The sequence below is a fragment of the Patagioenas fasciata genome, chromosome 3, assembly GCF_037038585.1.
Source record: "Patagioenas fasciata isolate bPatFas1 chromosome 3, bPatFas1.hap1, whole genome shotgun sequence".
Classification (NCBI taxonomy): domain Eukaryota; kingdom Metazoa; phylum Chordata; class Aves; order Columbiformes; family Columbidae; genus Patagioenas; species Patagioenas fasciata.
The window spans coordinates 91,576,634-91,590,179 of NC_092522.1; the positions used below are offsets into that span (position 1 = coordinate 91,576,634).

At 41.2% G+C, this 13,546-nt stretch overlaps 1 protein-coding gene across 1 annotated transcript; it reads right to left on the bottom strand.

The window, feature by feature from the left end:
* Nucleotides 1–230: 230 nt before the first annotated feature.
* Nucleotides 231–13,221, bottom strand: IRAK1BP1 (interleukin 1 receptor associated kinase 1 binding protein 1). The gene is made up of 4 exons (XM_065834980.2): nt 12,888–13,221; nt 5,635–5,700; nt 1,567–1,697; nt 231–553 (listed from the first exon to the last, which is right to left on the bottom strand). Exons 1-4 carry the CDS (start codon nt 13,164–13,166, stop codon nt 283–285), a joined length of 747 nt encoding a protein of 248 aa, XP_065691052.1. The 5' UTR covers nt 13,167–13,221; the 3' UTR covers nt 231–282.
* Between the last annotated feature and the right edge of the window lie 325 nt (nt 13,222–13,546).

The window sequence follows — 13,546 nt, forward strand, 5'->3', positions numbered from 1 at the left end:
GCAGCTGTAGTAAGTCAATCTTGCAATATTTTGACTACGCTCTTTACAAAAGCGTGCACTGTGCTTCTTTCAAATGATACAAGCAAAGAAAAAGTTAATCTACATTTTTGCACCTGAACAGATGTTAAGAAACCGTCTATGCTGGCTCAATGCACAACCTGCATTCTTAATGTCCTCTCTTAACTCTACTTTCTACCATAAGAATTAAGTAAAATACAATAACAAAAAAATTAAGAAAGTGTAAAAATTTTATTAAGAAAATGTGTAGGATTTAGAGATTTTCTAGAGAAGCTTGTTTCTTCTGTTTTCTTTTCCTTTTATCTCAAACACAGCAAACACTCTACAAGAAGCATAAGCAGTAGCATTCTGGATTCTTTGCTGCGGAGTCAGTGAATCTGGGAAGTTTGACAGATGACTGTCGATGTGGCCTCCCCATTCTTTTGTTTCTTCTTCTCTTATTAATAAAGGTTTTCCCAATGACTGGCCAAACAGTCGACAGACTTCTTGAGCTTTCCTCTGCGTGTTTCCAACAGCAGCAACACATACTTGACGGCTGAGAGGTAGAAAAACCAGCACAATAACAAGCAGGGCCAACTGCTGTACAAGCATTCCTGCCAAGCATATTTTTAATGCCTCAGCTTTTGTAACTACACAGATGTAATGCACATCACCTTCCTCTGGGTTCTGGGTGATTATTTAGAAGTTTTGAGGAGGGAGTGTGTGGAGGAAATGTCAGCATCTTACTACCATCAAGCCTTTTAACACTGCAGACATCCATGGTGTGTGGTGCAGAGCAAGAGTTCAAGCCTTGCCACAGGCACTTGGGTGGCCCAGCTGTAAGGCGCACTAGAACCTGTTTAACCTCACTAGCCTGATGTCCAAGCTCCTGCCTGGTAGATACCTTTGAGATACACTTCTGACATCTCCAGAACCATTACCAGCAGCTAGTTGATTTTACTTCTTGGACCAAGCGTAATTATTTTATTTAAAAGAGGGAAAACACCAACCAAGAATAAACTTCTCTCTGCCCCCCCAATGTCAGTGGGAGAAACAGGACTTTGAATAGTTAATGCCAAAAATATCAAGACCATGAGCTTCAAAGTAGCATATTTTAATGCTGAACAAGCACCGTACGTGGTTCTTTTCAGATCACGTCAGCAGCTAAGAGTAATGGGAATTGGCAAAGTTGCTTAGAATTATCAACATCTGGTAACACACTTGCACCTTCATGAATAAATACAAATTAAATCTACGTGCTGATGTAACCAAAGTCAAATTCTGTTGACCTAATATTCACAACAGATTATACTTCCAATGGAAATCAGTTGGAAAATATTTTTTTATTACATTCTGCACAGAGACACTGTAGAAAGAACAAGCTGTATCCTCTAGGCTGAAGAGTACTAATTTATAAGTCATATTTAAAAACAAATACTGAAACATCTGAACATAAATTTTAATAGGTATGAAGGAAACTATTTGCTCCCATTGCAAACAGTATAAATTATGTATTCATATTAACTGTTATCTGAGGCTGTAAAATTTGTGGTGTGAGAGAGAACTTACCGAAGGGTGTCTACAGCTTCTGGTGTATGGTAGAAATGAGGTGGACTGATGGTAACAGAGGTTCCTAGCTTTTCAATGAGTAGATTGCAAACATTCTGCATTTTTCCAAAATCACTGAATATAATACAGACCTGGGAGTGAACACAGACATCATACAAATAATTTTTTTGTCATTTTTCTGCTAAGATTCAACACTTGTATTTAAATCAGTATAAAGCCAGATATGTACAAACTAACTAAATGTACTTGTCCTGTATGTAACTCCAACATTTTTTTACTTGGAACATTTTAATACTGCCCCAGAGACTACCATTAGGTTTGCAACAGAGAGAAGTTCATAAAATGGTTTAAAACTGAGGATTAAGAAATATTCTTTCGCGAGGAAGTGCAGCATTCTTGGTATGCAGACAATTTGAAGAATGAATGTGCTCTGTGGAACACATGACGATGCATCCCAATTCTTCCCTTTTTAGATCACTAGATGTTAATTATGCAGAAGCCCAAGCAAAATGATGTGGGAAATGTTGTGCAGGAAGGAAAATTACATTTTAATTCCAAGAATTAGGTTGAAGAATCCTGAACTGTGAGATTAAACTAGGCCTAGCACAGTCTAGCTTGCAGTAGGCTCAAAACCCTGTGTCGGTTGAACAGACTCCAGTGTCTACAGAGAACTGTGCACATCAGATTTGGATTAAAAACAATTTAAATATCTAGCTGCGTGTGGCTTTGACAATAAGAAGCATTAAATATTGTTGCATCAGGAATTCAGCTGCTTTACCAAGTGCTAGAAAGCAGACATCACCATCAGCCCTGGATCCAGAGCCTTCCACATGGGGAAGTGCCAGAACACAGATGCCAGGAGTGAAATGATGCTGAGCTACTACAGCATTCAGGAATCAGAAATCCTGGGTCCCAAACACTTTTTTAGAAGTGCTAAACCCTCATCTTCACTTCCCAGTACAGTGCTCTCACCACCAAGTCAGGCTCACCTTCTCTCTGATCCCTGACCCTTTCCCTTTGCACAGTGATACAGCTTCAACAGGAGGGGGAGAAAAACACTGTGGTAAAGAAAATTCCACTGCCAACCCCTGTGACATCCAGTCACCCCTGTGACTGGTGCAGTCCATGCAGCAATCTATCCCAGGGAAAGTATATAGTACAGAAATCCAAGCTATGGCACAGCAGCTGCACTGCAGCAACTTCTTGTTTGCATACCACAGCTTTACCTCAGGGAAAATGAGATAATTCAAAGGTGGTGAATTTCTCAGTGAGAGAGGAGTGGGCTATTTAATACAGGGTAAGGTAAAAAATTGATATTGACAACTATCACAAAGTAATTAATGCACACGACCTGTTAACCTTGGTAGCCTCTCAGTGCAGTACATGTACCTCATCCTGGCTTGAATCCTTGCACTGGCTCTGTAGCTTTTCACACAAGTGAGCCAAAGCTGGGCTTAGGGCCTTAAAAACTGACCAAGATGGAGCAGCAGGGCAATTCCATCTTCTACATGGACAAAAGGTCACTCCTGTTGTGCAGAACTGCACCAGTTTTGCATTTTCATCTCAGCTGCATGCCCTTCATCTGTAACTCAGGGGCTGGCTCACTTTCTGGAAGGTGCAATACCAATTTGAAAAAAGTCTGAATATGAGACTAAACCTAAATTTCTTTCTTCTGTGGGAGTTCTTGCCATATACAAAAAGCGTACATCCATCATCTTGTGCTGTTTTGCCAGAAAACTGTCGTAGTTGTATTTTGTGGGAAGTTGAAAGTCTCACTCTGAGGACTGTCATAATCTTTTCCAGATTGCTATCAGTGTTTACAAGATTAGTTCCCTCAAGGAGATGAAACAAAAGAATGATCAAATAGAAGAACTGTGGGTCTTAAGCTGCTCAGGTTGGGGCAGTCCTGGGCATGCAGGAAGATTATTGTTAAAAAATAAACACACAGTCAGGTACCCTCACAGGCAGAAAGTAACTGAGCAACAGCTGCGCATTTTGTTGGTGTTTTCCCCCTAAAAATCACAGTCTTCATTTAGAGCTAGATTAAATAAATTCCACTTATGTTTGCAGAGGATACCTGAGCATGGGGGTTGGACTGGATGTTCTTTAAAGATCCCTGTCAACCCAAACCATTCTAAGATTCTATTATTAAAATGCAAAGCAGTGCTTTTTTTTTTTCTTCAGTAAAATTATGATTAAGTTTTAAAAGGGTGAAAAAGTAATAAGAGGGTATGCAAAACCATTATGGACATCCCAAGGTTTGGGTAAGGCTGTAAAGGACAAGAAGTTATGGTTTGTAAGGAGGCAAGTATATTAAGAAATGCACAAAGCCGACATAATCTTCATCCCATGAGATCGCCATGCAATAAATGAACTATTGTGATTAAGATATTGTAGAGCTTTGTGACTTACGCAATTTCATTCTTCCGCATATTTTCCTTTGTTATAGCATGAATTCAAATTTATCTCCTTACAGCTGAAAGCATATCTTGAAAGCTTAATTATACTTTAAAATAGCTATTTGTCTGGGAATTTCTTCAATCTTCTAAAAACCCTACCATACTGCTACTTAAGCGTACAAGGCAGCCAAAACAGCAGTACTATGGCTGGATTTTTCAAATGCTAACACTCAGGTCTTAGGCAGCCATACAACTTCTGAACAGCAATTACAGCTGGTCCAAGCTGTCTACAAATGAACACTAAATCCATGTAATTTGCTTTCCACATACAATCTTTGCTGTGTAAAAATTAATAGCAGAAAGGAGATGGCTGGTTAGGTTACCACTTAAGACTGAATTTGTAAGCTTAAGCTTGTCTGTAGCCTAAATAATAATTCAATATAGTTTTATTAATTTTTAAGTATAGCTTATCTAAAAACATGGTGATTTAAGCACCCATGATAGTTGGTGTCTACTTTGTGAAGCTGAAGTAATTCAGAACATGACACTAATGCACACCATTTAAGTATCTAAGGACTCATTTTAAAATCCAAATTTTGTTTTCCAAATTCTCTATTATTTCTGTATTTATTGCTGTAATTTAGATGAGAATATGCCTTAAAGCAAACAAGCAAACTAAAGAGACTGAACTCTGTTTTAGAGGGTTGTAAACAACAGCTCTATAAAACAGCTATCATTTCATTACAGGCTTCCAGGTTTACTTAACAAGAATCTGTAAATTCGCTGGGTAGTGATCAAAGTTTGATGCTCTAAAAAGACCCATTGACTGAAAACACAATTTCCCTCAGTGAATGTTTGCAGCACAGCATTTATTTCTTACTGTGGCATGGACATACGAAAATACACTCCCTTGAGCTGCTTCTGAACTAAACGGGATTATTCCCATGATATTTAGCTTTCACACAGCACGTTTTACCTACAGAGTTCCAAGTCAATTATCTAGGAAACAATTAGTTTTGCTTTACTTGCAGCAAGCTGATGGCAAAGTCGTGCAGAATAAACAAAAGTCCAGGTGCTGTTCAACTGTGGCTTAAGCAGATCTAGATTAGGGCTGCTACACCACTGTTGTCCCCCATCCACTCTTGTCCTCTGCCTTGCATTGCCTTCAGTTCAGGGAGCTAAAATAATGGAAAAAAATAAAAGCTAATCTGAAAAAAGTAAAAGCTATTATCTGCAGCAGCTTTCTGAGCTGACCTATCACCCAAGTACATCTCCTTGCGAGAAGCAGAGGGCAGGAAGGGCTGGGGGTGAAGGAGAGTGCAGAATCAGGGGGTTGCTGACACTGCCATGGAGTGACAACCTTCGAGCCTCAGAACCAAGTATTCCCTTCTGTAGCACTGTATAATATTTAAAAAGCACACAGTCATCTGGGAAGAAAACTATTATTTCTATATTACAGAAAACAAGTCCTGCACACAACAGAAGACTCCAACTGAACTCTGCTTTAAACTGCAGTCTTGCAATAGTTTATTTAGACAATGCTGCCGTTACTGTACAGAACATCTGCTCCTCAGGAAGGGGAAAGACAGTCTGCAAATTGTCATTGGTCTTCGCTAAATTTCATATTCTTTTTTGTTAATTATTATTTTTGGTTAGGTTGAATACGTACCTCTGCTTCCATTTGGTAAGTATTTTCTACTCTACTAAAATCCTCTGTTACAGTCATATTTTCTTCCTAAAACAAAGTACAAGAATATAATCTTAAAAGACAGAAATTAAGCATCCGTTGGAAATGTATATACATTGTGTCCTGTAAAAGTTGAACTGTTTGGCTTATTACTTATGACTTAGCAACAGAAATTTGGAATTTTCCATGCAAATCTCTTGCATTAAAAACTAGCTGGATGTTAAAGACTTCTTGACATTAAGGTAAATTATACAGTAGCTCTACAATGTAATTTTGCTGCTATTCACTTGAAGAGAACAATTACATCTTAAAAGTGACTGCTAGCTAGAAGCCGTGTGTATCAGTGTGTAACTGTAAATTCACCTAGTTCAAAAACTGGAAGCTTTAATATTTTTCAGAAAGTTAGTATGTGAAAAGTGCTTTTCAGGCCCTTATTTTAAGATATTTTAACAGTAGCAGCTTGTAGCAAGGTGATCTGAACAATGACTGAGCAGAATCTTATGCTGGCAGAATCATAACCCTTAAAAGAGGCTAATGCCACCATTGACACTTGTGCATTAACAGCAGCTATATTATTCAACATAATGGCTGCGCTGAGCACTAACAAATCCTGTAAAACTTGTAAATAAGATACTGATCTAACTAAGATACAAAATAACTCCACTTACATCTGCATATTTGATCAGCTTGCTAGTGGTCTATCAATCACTTTTCTTTCACCCACTTCCCTCATAAGTGAATACTTTGGATGAACAATTTATTGTAAAATTACTACAACACAACAAAAAGCACTGTTTACAATTTAATTGTATATACAACTTTGCAGTTAATACCCAGAAACCATAACAAGGCAGATACTAAGCCTTCCAATTACTGAAAAAGTTTTACTTATTAAATTTACTTGCATAACAAAATAATATTTGCTTTCAGTGTTGACACATATCAAAACATGCTTTGTGTCAGAATATTTCCTACGGAGGTTAAATTCTTCAAGTTTGTCAAGCAGTATACATGCGTAAGTTTATATAAATGATATTAATAATGAGAAGCATTTTCCTTTGAAAATATCATAAAGAAAATAAGATCTATAATTACCATTGCACAGCAGCCTCCAATAAACAAATTCTGAAATTTCAATGTTATGATTGATTTGCAGTGCTCATTGAAAAGCACAATGGTCCTATTTTGCATAATCTCTTCTAGTAAGGGCAAGGACCAGGACTAGTTAGTCCCTAAAACACATATTTGCCCTTTTGCAGCCACAGGTTTGAGGCACTTTGGCACTGTCGCTGGCTCTGGTTTGATAAAGAGTGCTCACATCAGTCCAGCACCAACAACTCATTTAATTTACAAAACTGAGCAAATGTTACTATCTATGATGGAATCCAATTACAACTGACAAGAAAGATTTTTTTTCTAGAACATGTACATATCCTGTAGAAATAACCACAAAGAAAAACTTTCTTCTACAACTCATGCTTTACAGAAATAGCTATATAAAACTTCAGGGTAAACACAGAAAAAGTGCAGTTGTTTTCTCCTTGGTCCTGCTCCTTAAGCCTTTTTAAAAAAAAGTTCTATTTCCTGCTGAACCGATTAAAGTCTTCTAATTTGGTTTTGCCCTCTGCAAGGTTCCTGTGTATTTAAGGACAGTGCCATCCTGTGGCTCCAGGCACTATTGCAAGATCAGTGCAATTGCCGTGGAAGATAATTTTGTGCCATCTATTATAAAATTTCCCTCACAGCTTATTTTTATCCCACTAGATTTAACAGTAGCTGTATGTGTTATTGAAGATAAATGGATGGAAAATAATTGCTCAAGTTATATCGAGGTGGCCTCCTGTGATACATCTTCTGTTAGATATGTTGTTCCTGTTTGAGGGTGTGTTTGGACAAAGATATGGAAAAGACAGGTAGGTGATGATAGAATTTAAATTGGAATCAGGACCTGGACTACATCAAAAAGCAAAAGGCCTTTTTCCTGCTGCTTATGTCTTCTGTTCATATTTTGGCTGAGGAACTATCCATTTGATTGCAATATCCACAGGAAAAAGCGTTTTCACTGTGACTTAGGGAGAGCTACAACTGTGATGTGTCAGGTATTGTGGACTTCAAGAATAACTTTCTCCATTTTCTAAATCTGTGGACCAAGAACCACAGAAGAAAAATCAAATTAATATAATTGTTATGTGATAACTCAATTACCCCAGAAACTATTGAACAATTCTTAACATAATTGCACTTGCATTCTGCCTATATAGCCCATTTTTTGAGCCAGCAGTGACATAAACCATCACTGTTGCAGGTGCTGTAAACAGAAAAATGAAAGACAGTCAATATCCCATTGAGCTTACAACAGCAGGTCTAGAATTGTTCTTTTCCTTATATTTTCTTTCCTTTCAACAGGAAAAAAAGAAAAATCTACACAGCTCTTCCTCCTACCTATCGGCTACTTCTGAACAATTTCTTCTTCACAGGACCACCCTCATGACACTGTCACTGTCTATAGGAATGACTGCTCCTTTTCCCAGAAGAGAACAGGGAAAAAACTAAAGAGATGATCAGCAAAAGCACACTCCAAGGAGACAGCTATATAACAATACAGTAGGAGAAAAGCCTACCTGCCGCCAAGTTACATGTTCTGCTCCTGGTTACTGCTTTAACAAACCCGTGAGACCGTTTTATGAAACACAAGACCAGTATTAGTATGGGAAAATGTTTATAGTTTGGAAATGTATGCTAATGCACCACTGTGGTAAGCTACACTGGTATGTGTACTTATAAATAAAAAAATCTGGAGGCACCTGGAAATGTCTTTTAAAATTTACTTGTACATTTGCACTGGTATATCTAATATAACTTTACATTATGAAAAATATTTAAACAATCAAAAGTTAGCTTCTTCCACCTAAGCATATCTCCTAGTAGTCCGATCGCCCTAGTGTCCCTGGAGAGTTAAGGACAATAAGCACCTACAGTCAGTGCGTACCCCAGCTGGGCATCGGCTACCTGTGCTCCAGCCTCTTGTCCCCTCACTCTGTCTGTTCTGTTTGGCACTAGATGGACAGAACAACCACCTAAACATCTGCAGTGAAGAAGTTTCTGCTGTTTTATATCCATTCAAAAAATAACAGAAGTATATGTAACAGTTACTTTAAGAAAGGTAAAAATCAGACTTGTACTCAGCAAATGTAAGGATACTTGGATACTTTGGAGATACTTCTTAAAATATGCAGTATTCTAAAAGTCTAAAAAAGGTGATGCCTTATGAAGGTTTCTACATTTCTTATTCAAGGATATAAAGAAATTAGAAGATTTTATACCTGACTGAGCAAAACTTCTAAGTTGTTGGTGGTTTTTTTGTAGTTTTATTCTTTTTTACCCCCCCCCCCCCCCCCCCCGACTGGAAGGATGTGTATCCATAACAGTGACTCCTAAATAACAGATTGAAAATATGGAGAGTATTGGACATATAGCCAAGGACATATCCCAGTACAAACAAACTCTTAAGTCAGAGTCCACTGGATATAGTTTGTGAGCTGGGTTGTTTGTTTTGTTAAATAACACTCAGACTGGTACAATAAAAATATCACTGTTATTTTTAAACAAGATGGCCAATGCCAATGGTTAGAGAGAGTGGTTAAAGAAAACAAGTGTCATCTCTACACCACTACCCAAATAAATCATAGGTGGTTGTCCTGGTTTTGTTAAAAAACAAGTTTCTCTTTTAGTGAATTTTTGCCTGTCAGCTAAAGCCTTCATATTAGCTGCATTTTCCTGGAGAACCCGACACATGTTTTGGTTAAACCCAGCAATGGAATGCAAACTTATTGATAAGCACGGATGGACATCTCGCGAGAGGGGCAACGAGAAACTGGTGACCGAGAGACTGACCAACGGTGTATAACATTCCATTCACGTGAATACTTCATATAAAAGTGGGAGATCACGAGGATCTCGCCCCTTGTTTTCCTCATGGCTGACATTAGGAGAGGACCTTGCTGGTCGTCCCTGCGAACTGAGGCCTAGTGAGAGACTGAATCCAGCTCCGGTTGGCTACAGAGCCTAATCCAGGACTTTGGGTGCTGGCTCTGCAGTTGCTGAGACTTACAAGATTGGTTTTGTATATTTTGTATTATTTTCTCTATTCTTATTAGTAGCATTAGTAAAACATCTTTAACTTTTCCAACTCTCTTCTCTCTGTCCTTCTTTCCCTCCCGATCGCCTGTCCTGAGTGGGAAGGGGCGAGAGGGAGGGGCAAAAGGGGGAAGTTGGGGGGAGAGGAGGTTAACAATACATCTGCCAGGGTTTGATTGTCACCCCGCAATCTTAACCCTCGACAGTGGTAAATACAAAATCAGTTTGCTTCCGCAGAAGGAGAAAAAAAAATTACTTCTGAGCAGCTGGGCTGAATAAGAGAGATTGGTTTCCCAACTGATTTTACTTTCCCTGCAGCCTTCAAAGCAGATTCTGTGCTCTGAAGTGCTGCATATACTTACAGCTCTCTATAAATAAATGCTACTATGTACATCTATTTCTGATCAAAATCCTGTGTAAATATATATGGAAATTAGGTGCTGCCCCCAGGCATCCTGACAAGCTGCTAATGCAAGCTCCTGCTGCTGCAAAGGTTATGCACTTCTGATCTCACACACTTCCTACCGCAGCAGCAACAAGGGTTAAGGAAATTGTTCTATGGATTAATTAAAAATAAATACATGGAATAGCCAGCTGATTTATAAGGAGGCCCTAGATAAGCTTGCAACAACTAGAACCATATGGAGATTATGAATGATAGTAGCTACAAGTGATGTTAGCAAATGCAGTTAAGAACAAATTGCCAGCAGTGAGAGTTGTTAGTAGAAAAGCTACAAGGCAAATAAAAGCTCCAGCAGAGGAGTGATTTAAAATTGGATGGAACAAAGTACTAAAAATTATACCTTGGGGAACTGCTCTGAAAAAAAACACAAACCAAACCAACAAACTTCATGTTGTTTTTCTCAGAGTTCCCTAGAGCTAACACGTTGCTAACACTGAGAAGCCCACAAGCTAAGTAGCATTTTACAGTCCCTCAAGTAAGCAGAAAGAGCTAACATTTCCCTTTCCCAGCACATGGCATCTCTGAAACAGCAAACGATTACTGTGAAATGATTATAATAAGACACTGAATGCTCTCACGTAAAAATGGTCCACTCTCCACCAGTGCTCAGTTGCTCCCATTACATTTCTGAATCTGACTGCATATACCCAAATATAAGAATTTGTTTGTCCGTAATACTTCATTTTGCATTTTTTTTTTCTAGCCTGCAGCAGTGCACACAGTCCCTCTAAAGCACGCTCACTTACTTAACATCGTGCCTACTCCTTTTTTGTGTGCCATCCTCCATGTGTGAGTGCTCTGTGTTACCCTGATTCACTCAGGCTCATGTCAAAACTGGAAGTCAGTTATTCGGATTCACTGTAGGGTAAATACGTGCAACTCTCTTTTCTAATCTATCCACACTACAAAGAGCTATTTATTTGCAGCCAAGAAGAAAATATCCCATGATCTGATAGCCCACCACAGTGGTGAATACAAAGCTTATAGTTTTCTCTACTAATAAAAATGAACGCACCACGAGTTGCTTTGTCTTCTCCCTTTCCTCCTGAAATCCACCAGACTTTAAACTCCTGTTAACTCAATTAATAGAAACTGAAAGCATTCAGCCTGTAAGCCCACACAAAAATGCACTGTTTCTGACTGAACAAGTTATTCTGCTGGCAATGGAGTTGTGCTCCCCATGACAGACACACACCCAACCATGCGTTTGGGAAAAACACCGGGAGCAGGATCATGGATCTAGCGCATGGCAGCCTCCATGACTCCTTACCATCTAGTCCCATGGCTGCAATACAAGCTTTTCCTAAATCAGGGTTATGGGGTCTTTTCTTATTGCTGCCTTTATTCCTGAACAAATGCTTTATTTAAGCTACTAGAGACAGCATCACCGAGTTTTAAAAGAAAACAGTACATCTTATTTTCTTGGCGGAAAAAAGCTCCAGCATTGGAGATGTGAGCACACCGTTCCACTGTAAGCACATCACTATTTAGGCCAAGTAACTTACTCTCTGAATTTGCATTTACAAATACCGAATTCTATTGTAACATCATGCAACATCATGAAAAGCTGCAATTATTTCTTTTTAAATTCTACATTGAATAATCTGGTGTTGATAGCAAACTCTGTCATTTCTCTTTTCCCCAGCTCATTTGTGAATATGCTAAAAAAGACACAAATTTCCTGGGGAACTTCAATAGTAAGCAGCTTTCAAAAGCAACCACTTATTCCATCAAAGATTGGCTTTGTTCAGTTTTTAAGAGTCCTAGGTGTGGAACACTGTCCAAAACTGTTTTATAAAATCCAAAAACATCAGCACCACCATTGTCAAGGACAAATATCACCCATACGGAGCATTTACAGTACAGACAAAGCTTTAAAAGCAAGACTATGCATTTCTTGTCATAAAATGACTTGCTGAGGCCAGAATACTTATTCAGGTAAAGGAACCTTCTGAGACTACAAGGGGCTTCTGTCACTTCAGCTATCTGGATCACATCTGACGTTTTCTCAGACCTCCTTACTTAATTGGAACAAGAAAAATAAAGGAAAAAGCTCTGTAAGTGTTTGTCGCTAAGCTATGGCAATCACATAGTTATACTGACACCTGCACACATGAATAGGTTACGTTACATTGATGTGTCCCCCTTTATCAGTTTCGTCTGCACGCACACGAGTCTGCTGCATTACACGAACAGATGCAACAGTCGAAAGAGGATGGTTTCCACATACAAAACAAGTGACCTGGTGGAGAGCCCGAGCAGCGACATTACACCTTCTCTGCTGCGGCTGGCAAAGCTGCACCTCCCAAAGACACACAGGCTTTCACAGCGGCGCCCCAGCGGCCGGTGCCTTCCCCAAAAGTTGCAGACGCCGCTCCCGCTCCGCTGCCAGCCGGCTGGGCCGGGGCCCCCAGTGGGCGCCTTGCCCTTGGGGGCTGTCCCAGTGCAGCCGCCGCTACTCTCGCCGCCGGCTGGAAGGCGGTGTACCGCGCCGGCTGCCGAGCGGGGTCGGGGAGGCCCCGGGAGGTGCCGGTTGGACCCCGCGGCTGAGGGGCCCCTGGGAGCCCAGCGCCGCCGAGGAACCCGCGTTCCGCCCCGGCGCTGCAGGAGGCGGAGGCCGGATGACGGCTCTCACCGGGACACCGCGCTGGCGGGCGCTCTGGGCGATGTACTCCAGCCGTCGGGCCACGCTGCTCCGCGCCGCCCCGGCCGCGTCCTTCCGGCTGCTCAGTCGTAGCGACACCCGCGCCCGGTCCGGGCTGGCGCTCAGCTCCGCGCTGCCGCTTACATGCACCTCCCGCCGGGGCGGCCCTGGGGGACCACCGCGCCCTGCCGGGACTGGGGCCGGGGTCAGGGCCCGGGCCGGAGTAAGCTCGGCGAAGACGCGGGCGGGGGGCGGCACGGACAGCGCCATGGCGGCGGGGGGGGGCGCCTCACAGCACCATGGCAACCAACGCCAGCGCCCGCTGCACCCTGGGAGGCGCCCACGTGACACCACTCCTTCCGCTCCCTGTCGCCCTCGCCAGGTTGTGGCGCAGCCGTCACGACGACGGGAGACGCAGGGGCTTTTCCGCTGTGACAGGTACCGAGGCGGAAGTTCCTCGGTCCCACAAGGGGAGTCCGCCATGACAGTTACCGAGGCAGCGCCTCGGGCCGTTGCGGAAGGCGGCTGGGCTGCAGGCGGCGGGAAGGCTTGCCACAGCAGGGGAGATGAGATGAGGGTGCGCACCCTCTGAGGAAAACCTGTTCCCTCTATGCTATTTTTGACCTATTACAGTATTTTTCCAGCATACT

Bases quoted from the DNA above. Each gene is read 5' to 3' on its own strand.
- IRAK1BP1 (XM_065834980.2), bottom strand. From the start codon at position 13,166: ATGGCGCTGTCCGTGCCGCCCCCCGCCCGCGTCTTCGCCGAGCTTACT. The intron at 1,698-5,634 runs GTACGTATTCAA...GTTCACTCCCAG, and splicing joins CTTACCAAATGGAAGCAGAG to GTCTGTATTATATTCAGTGA. The intron at 554-1,566 runs GTAAGTTCTCTC...TCTACCTCTCAG, and splicing joins GAAGCTGTAGACACCCTTCG to CCGTCAAGTATGTGTTGCTG.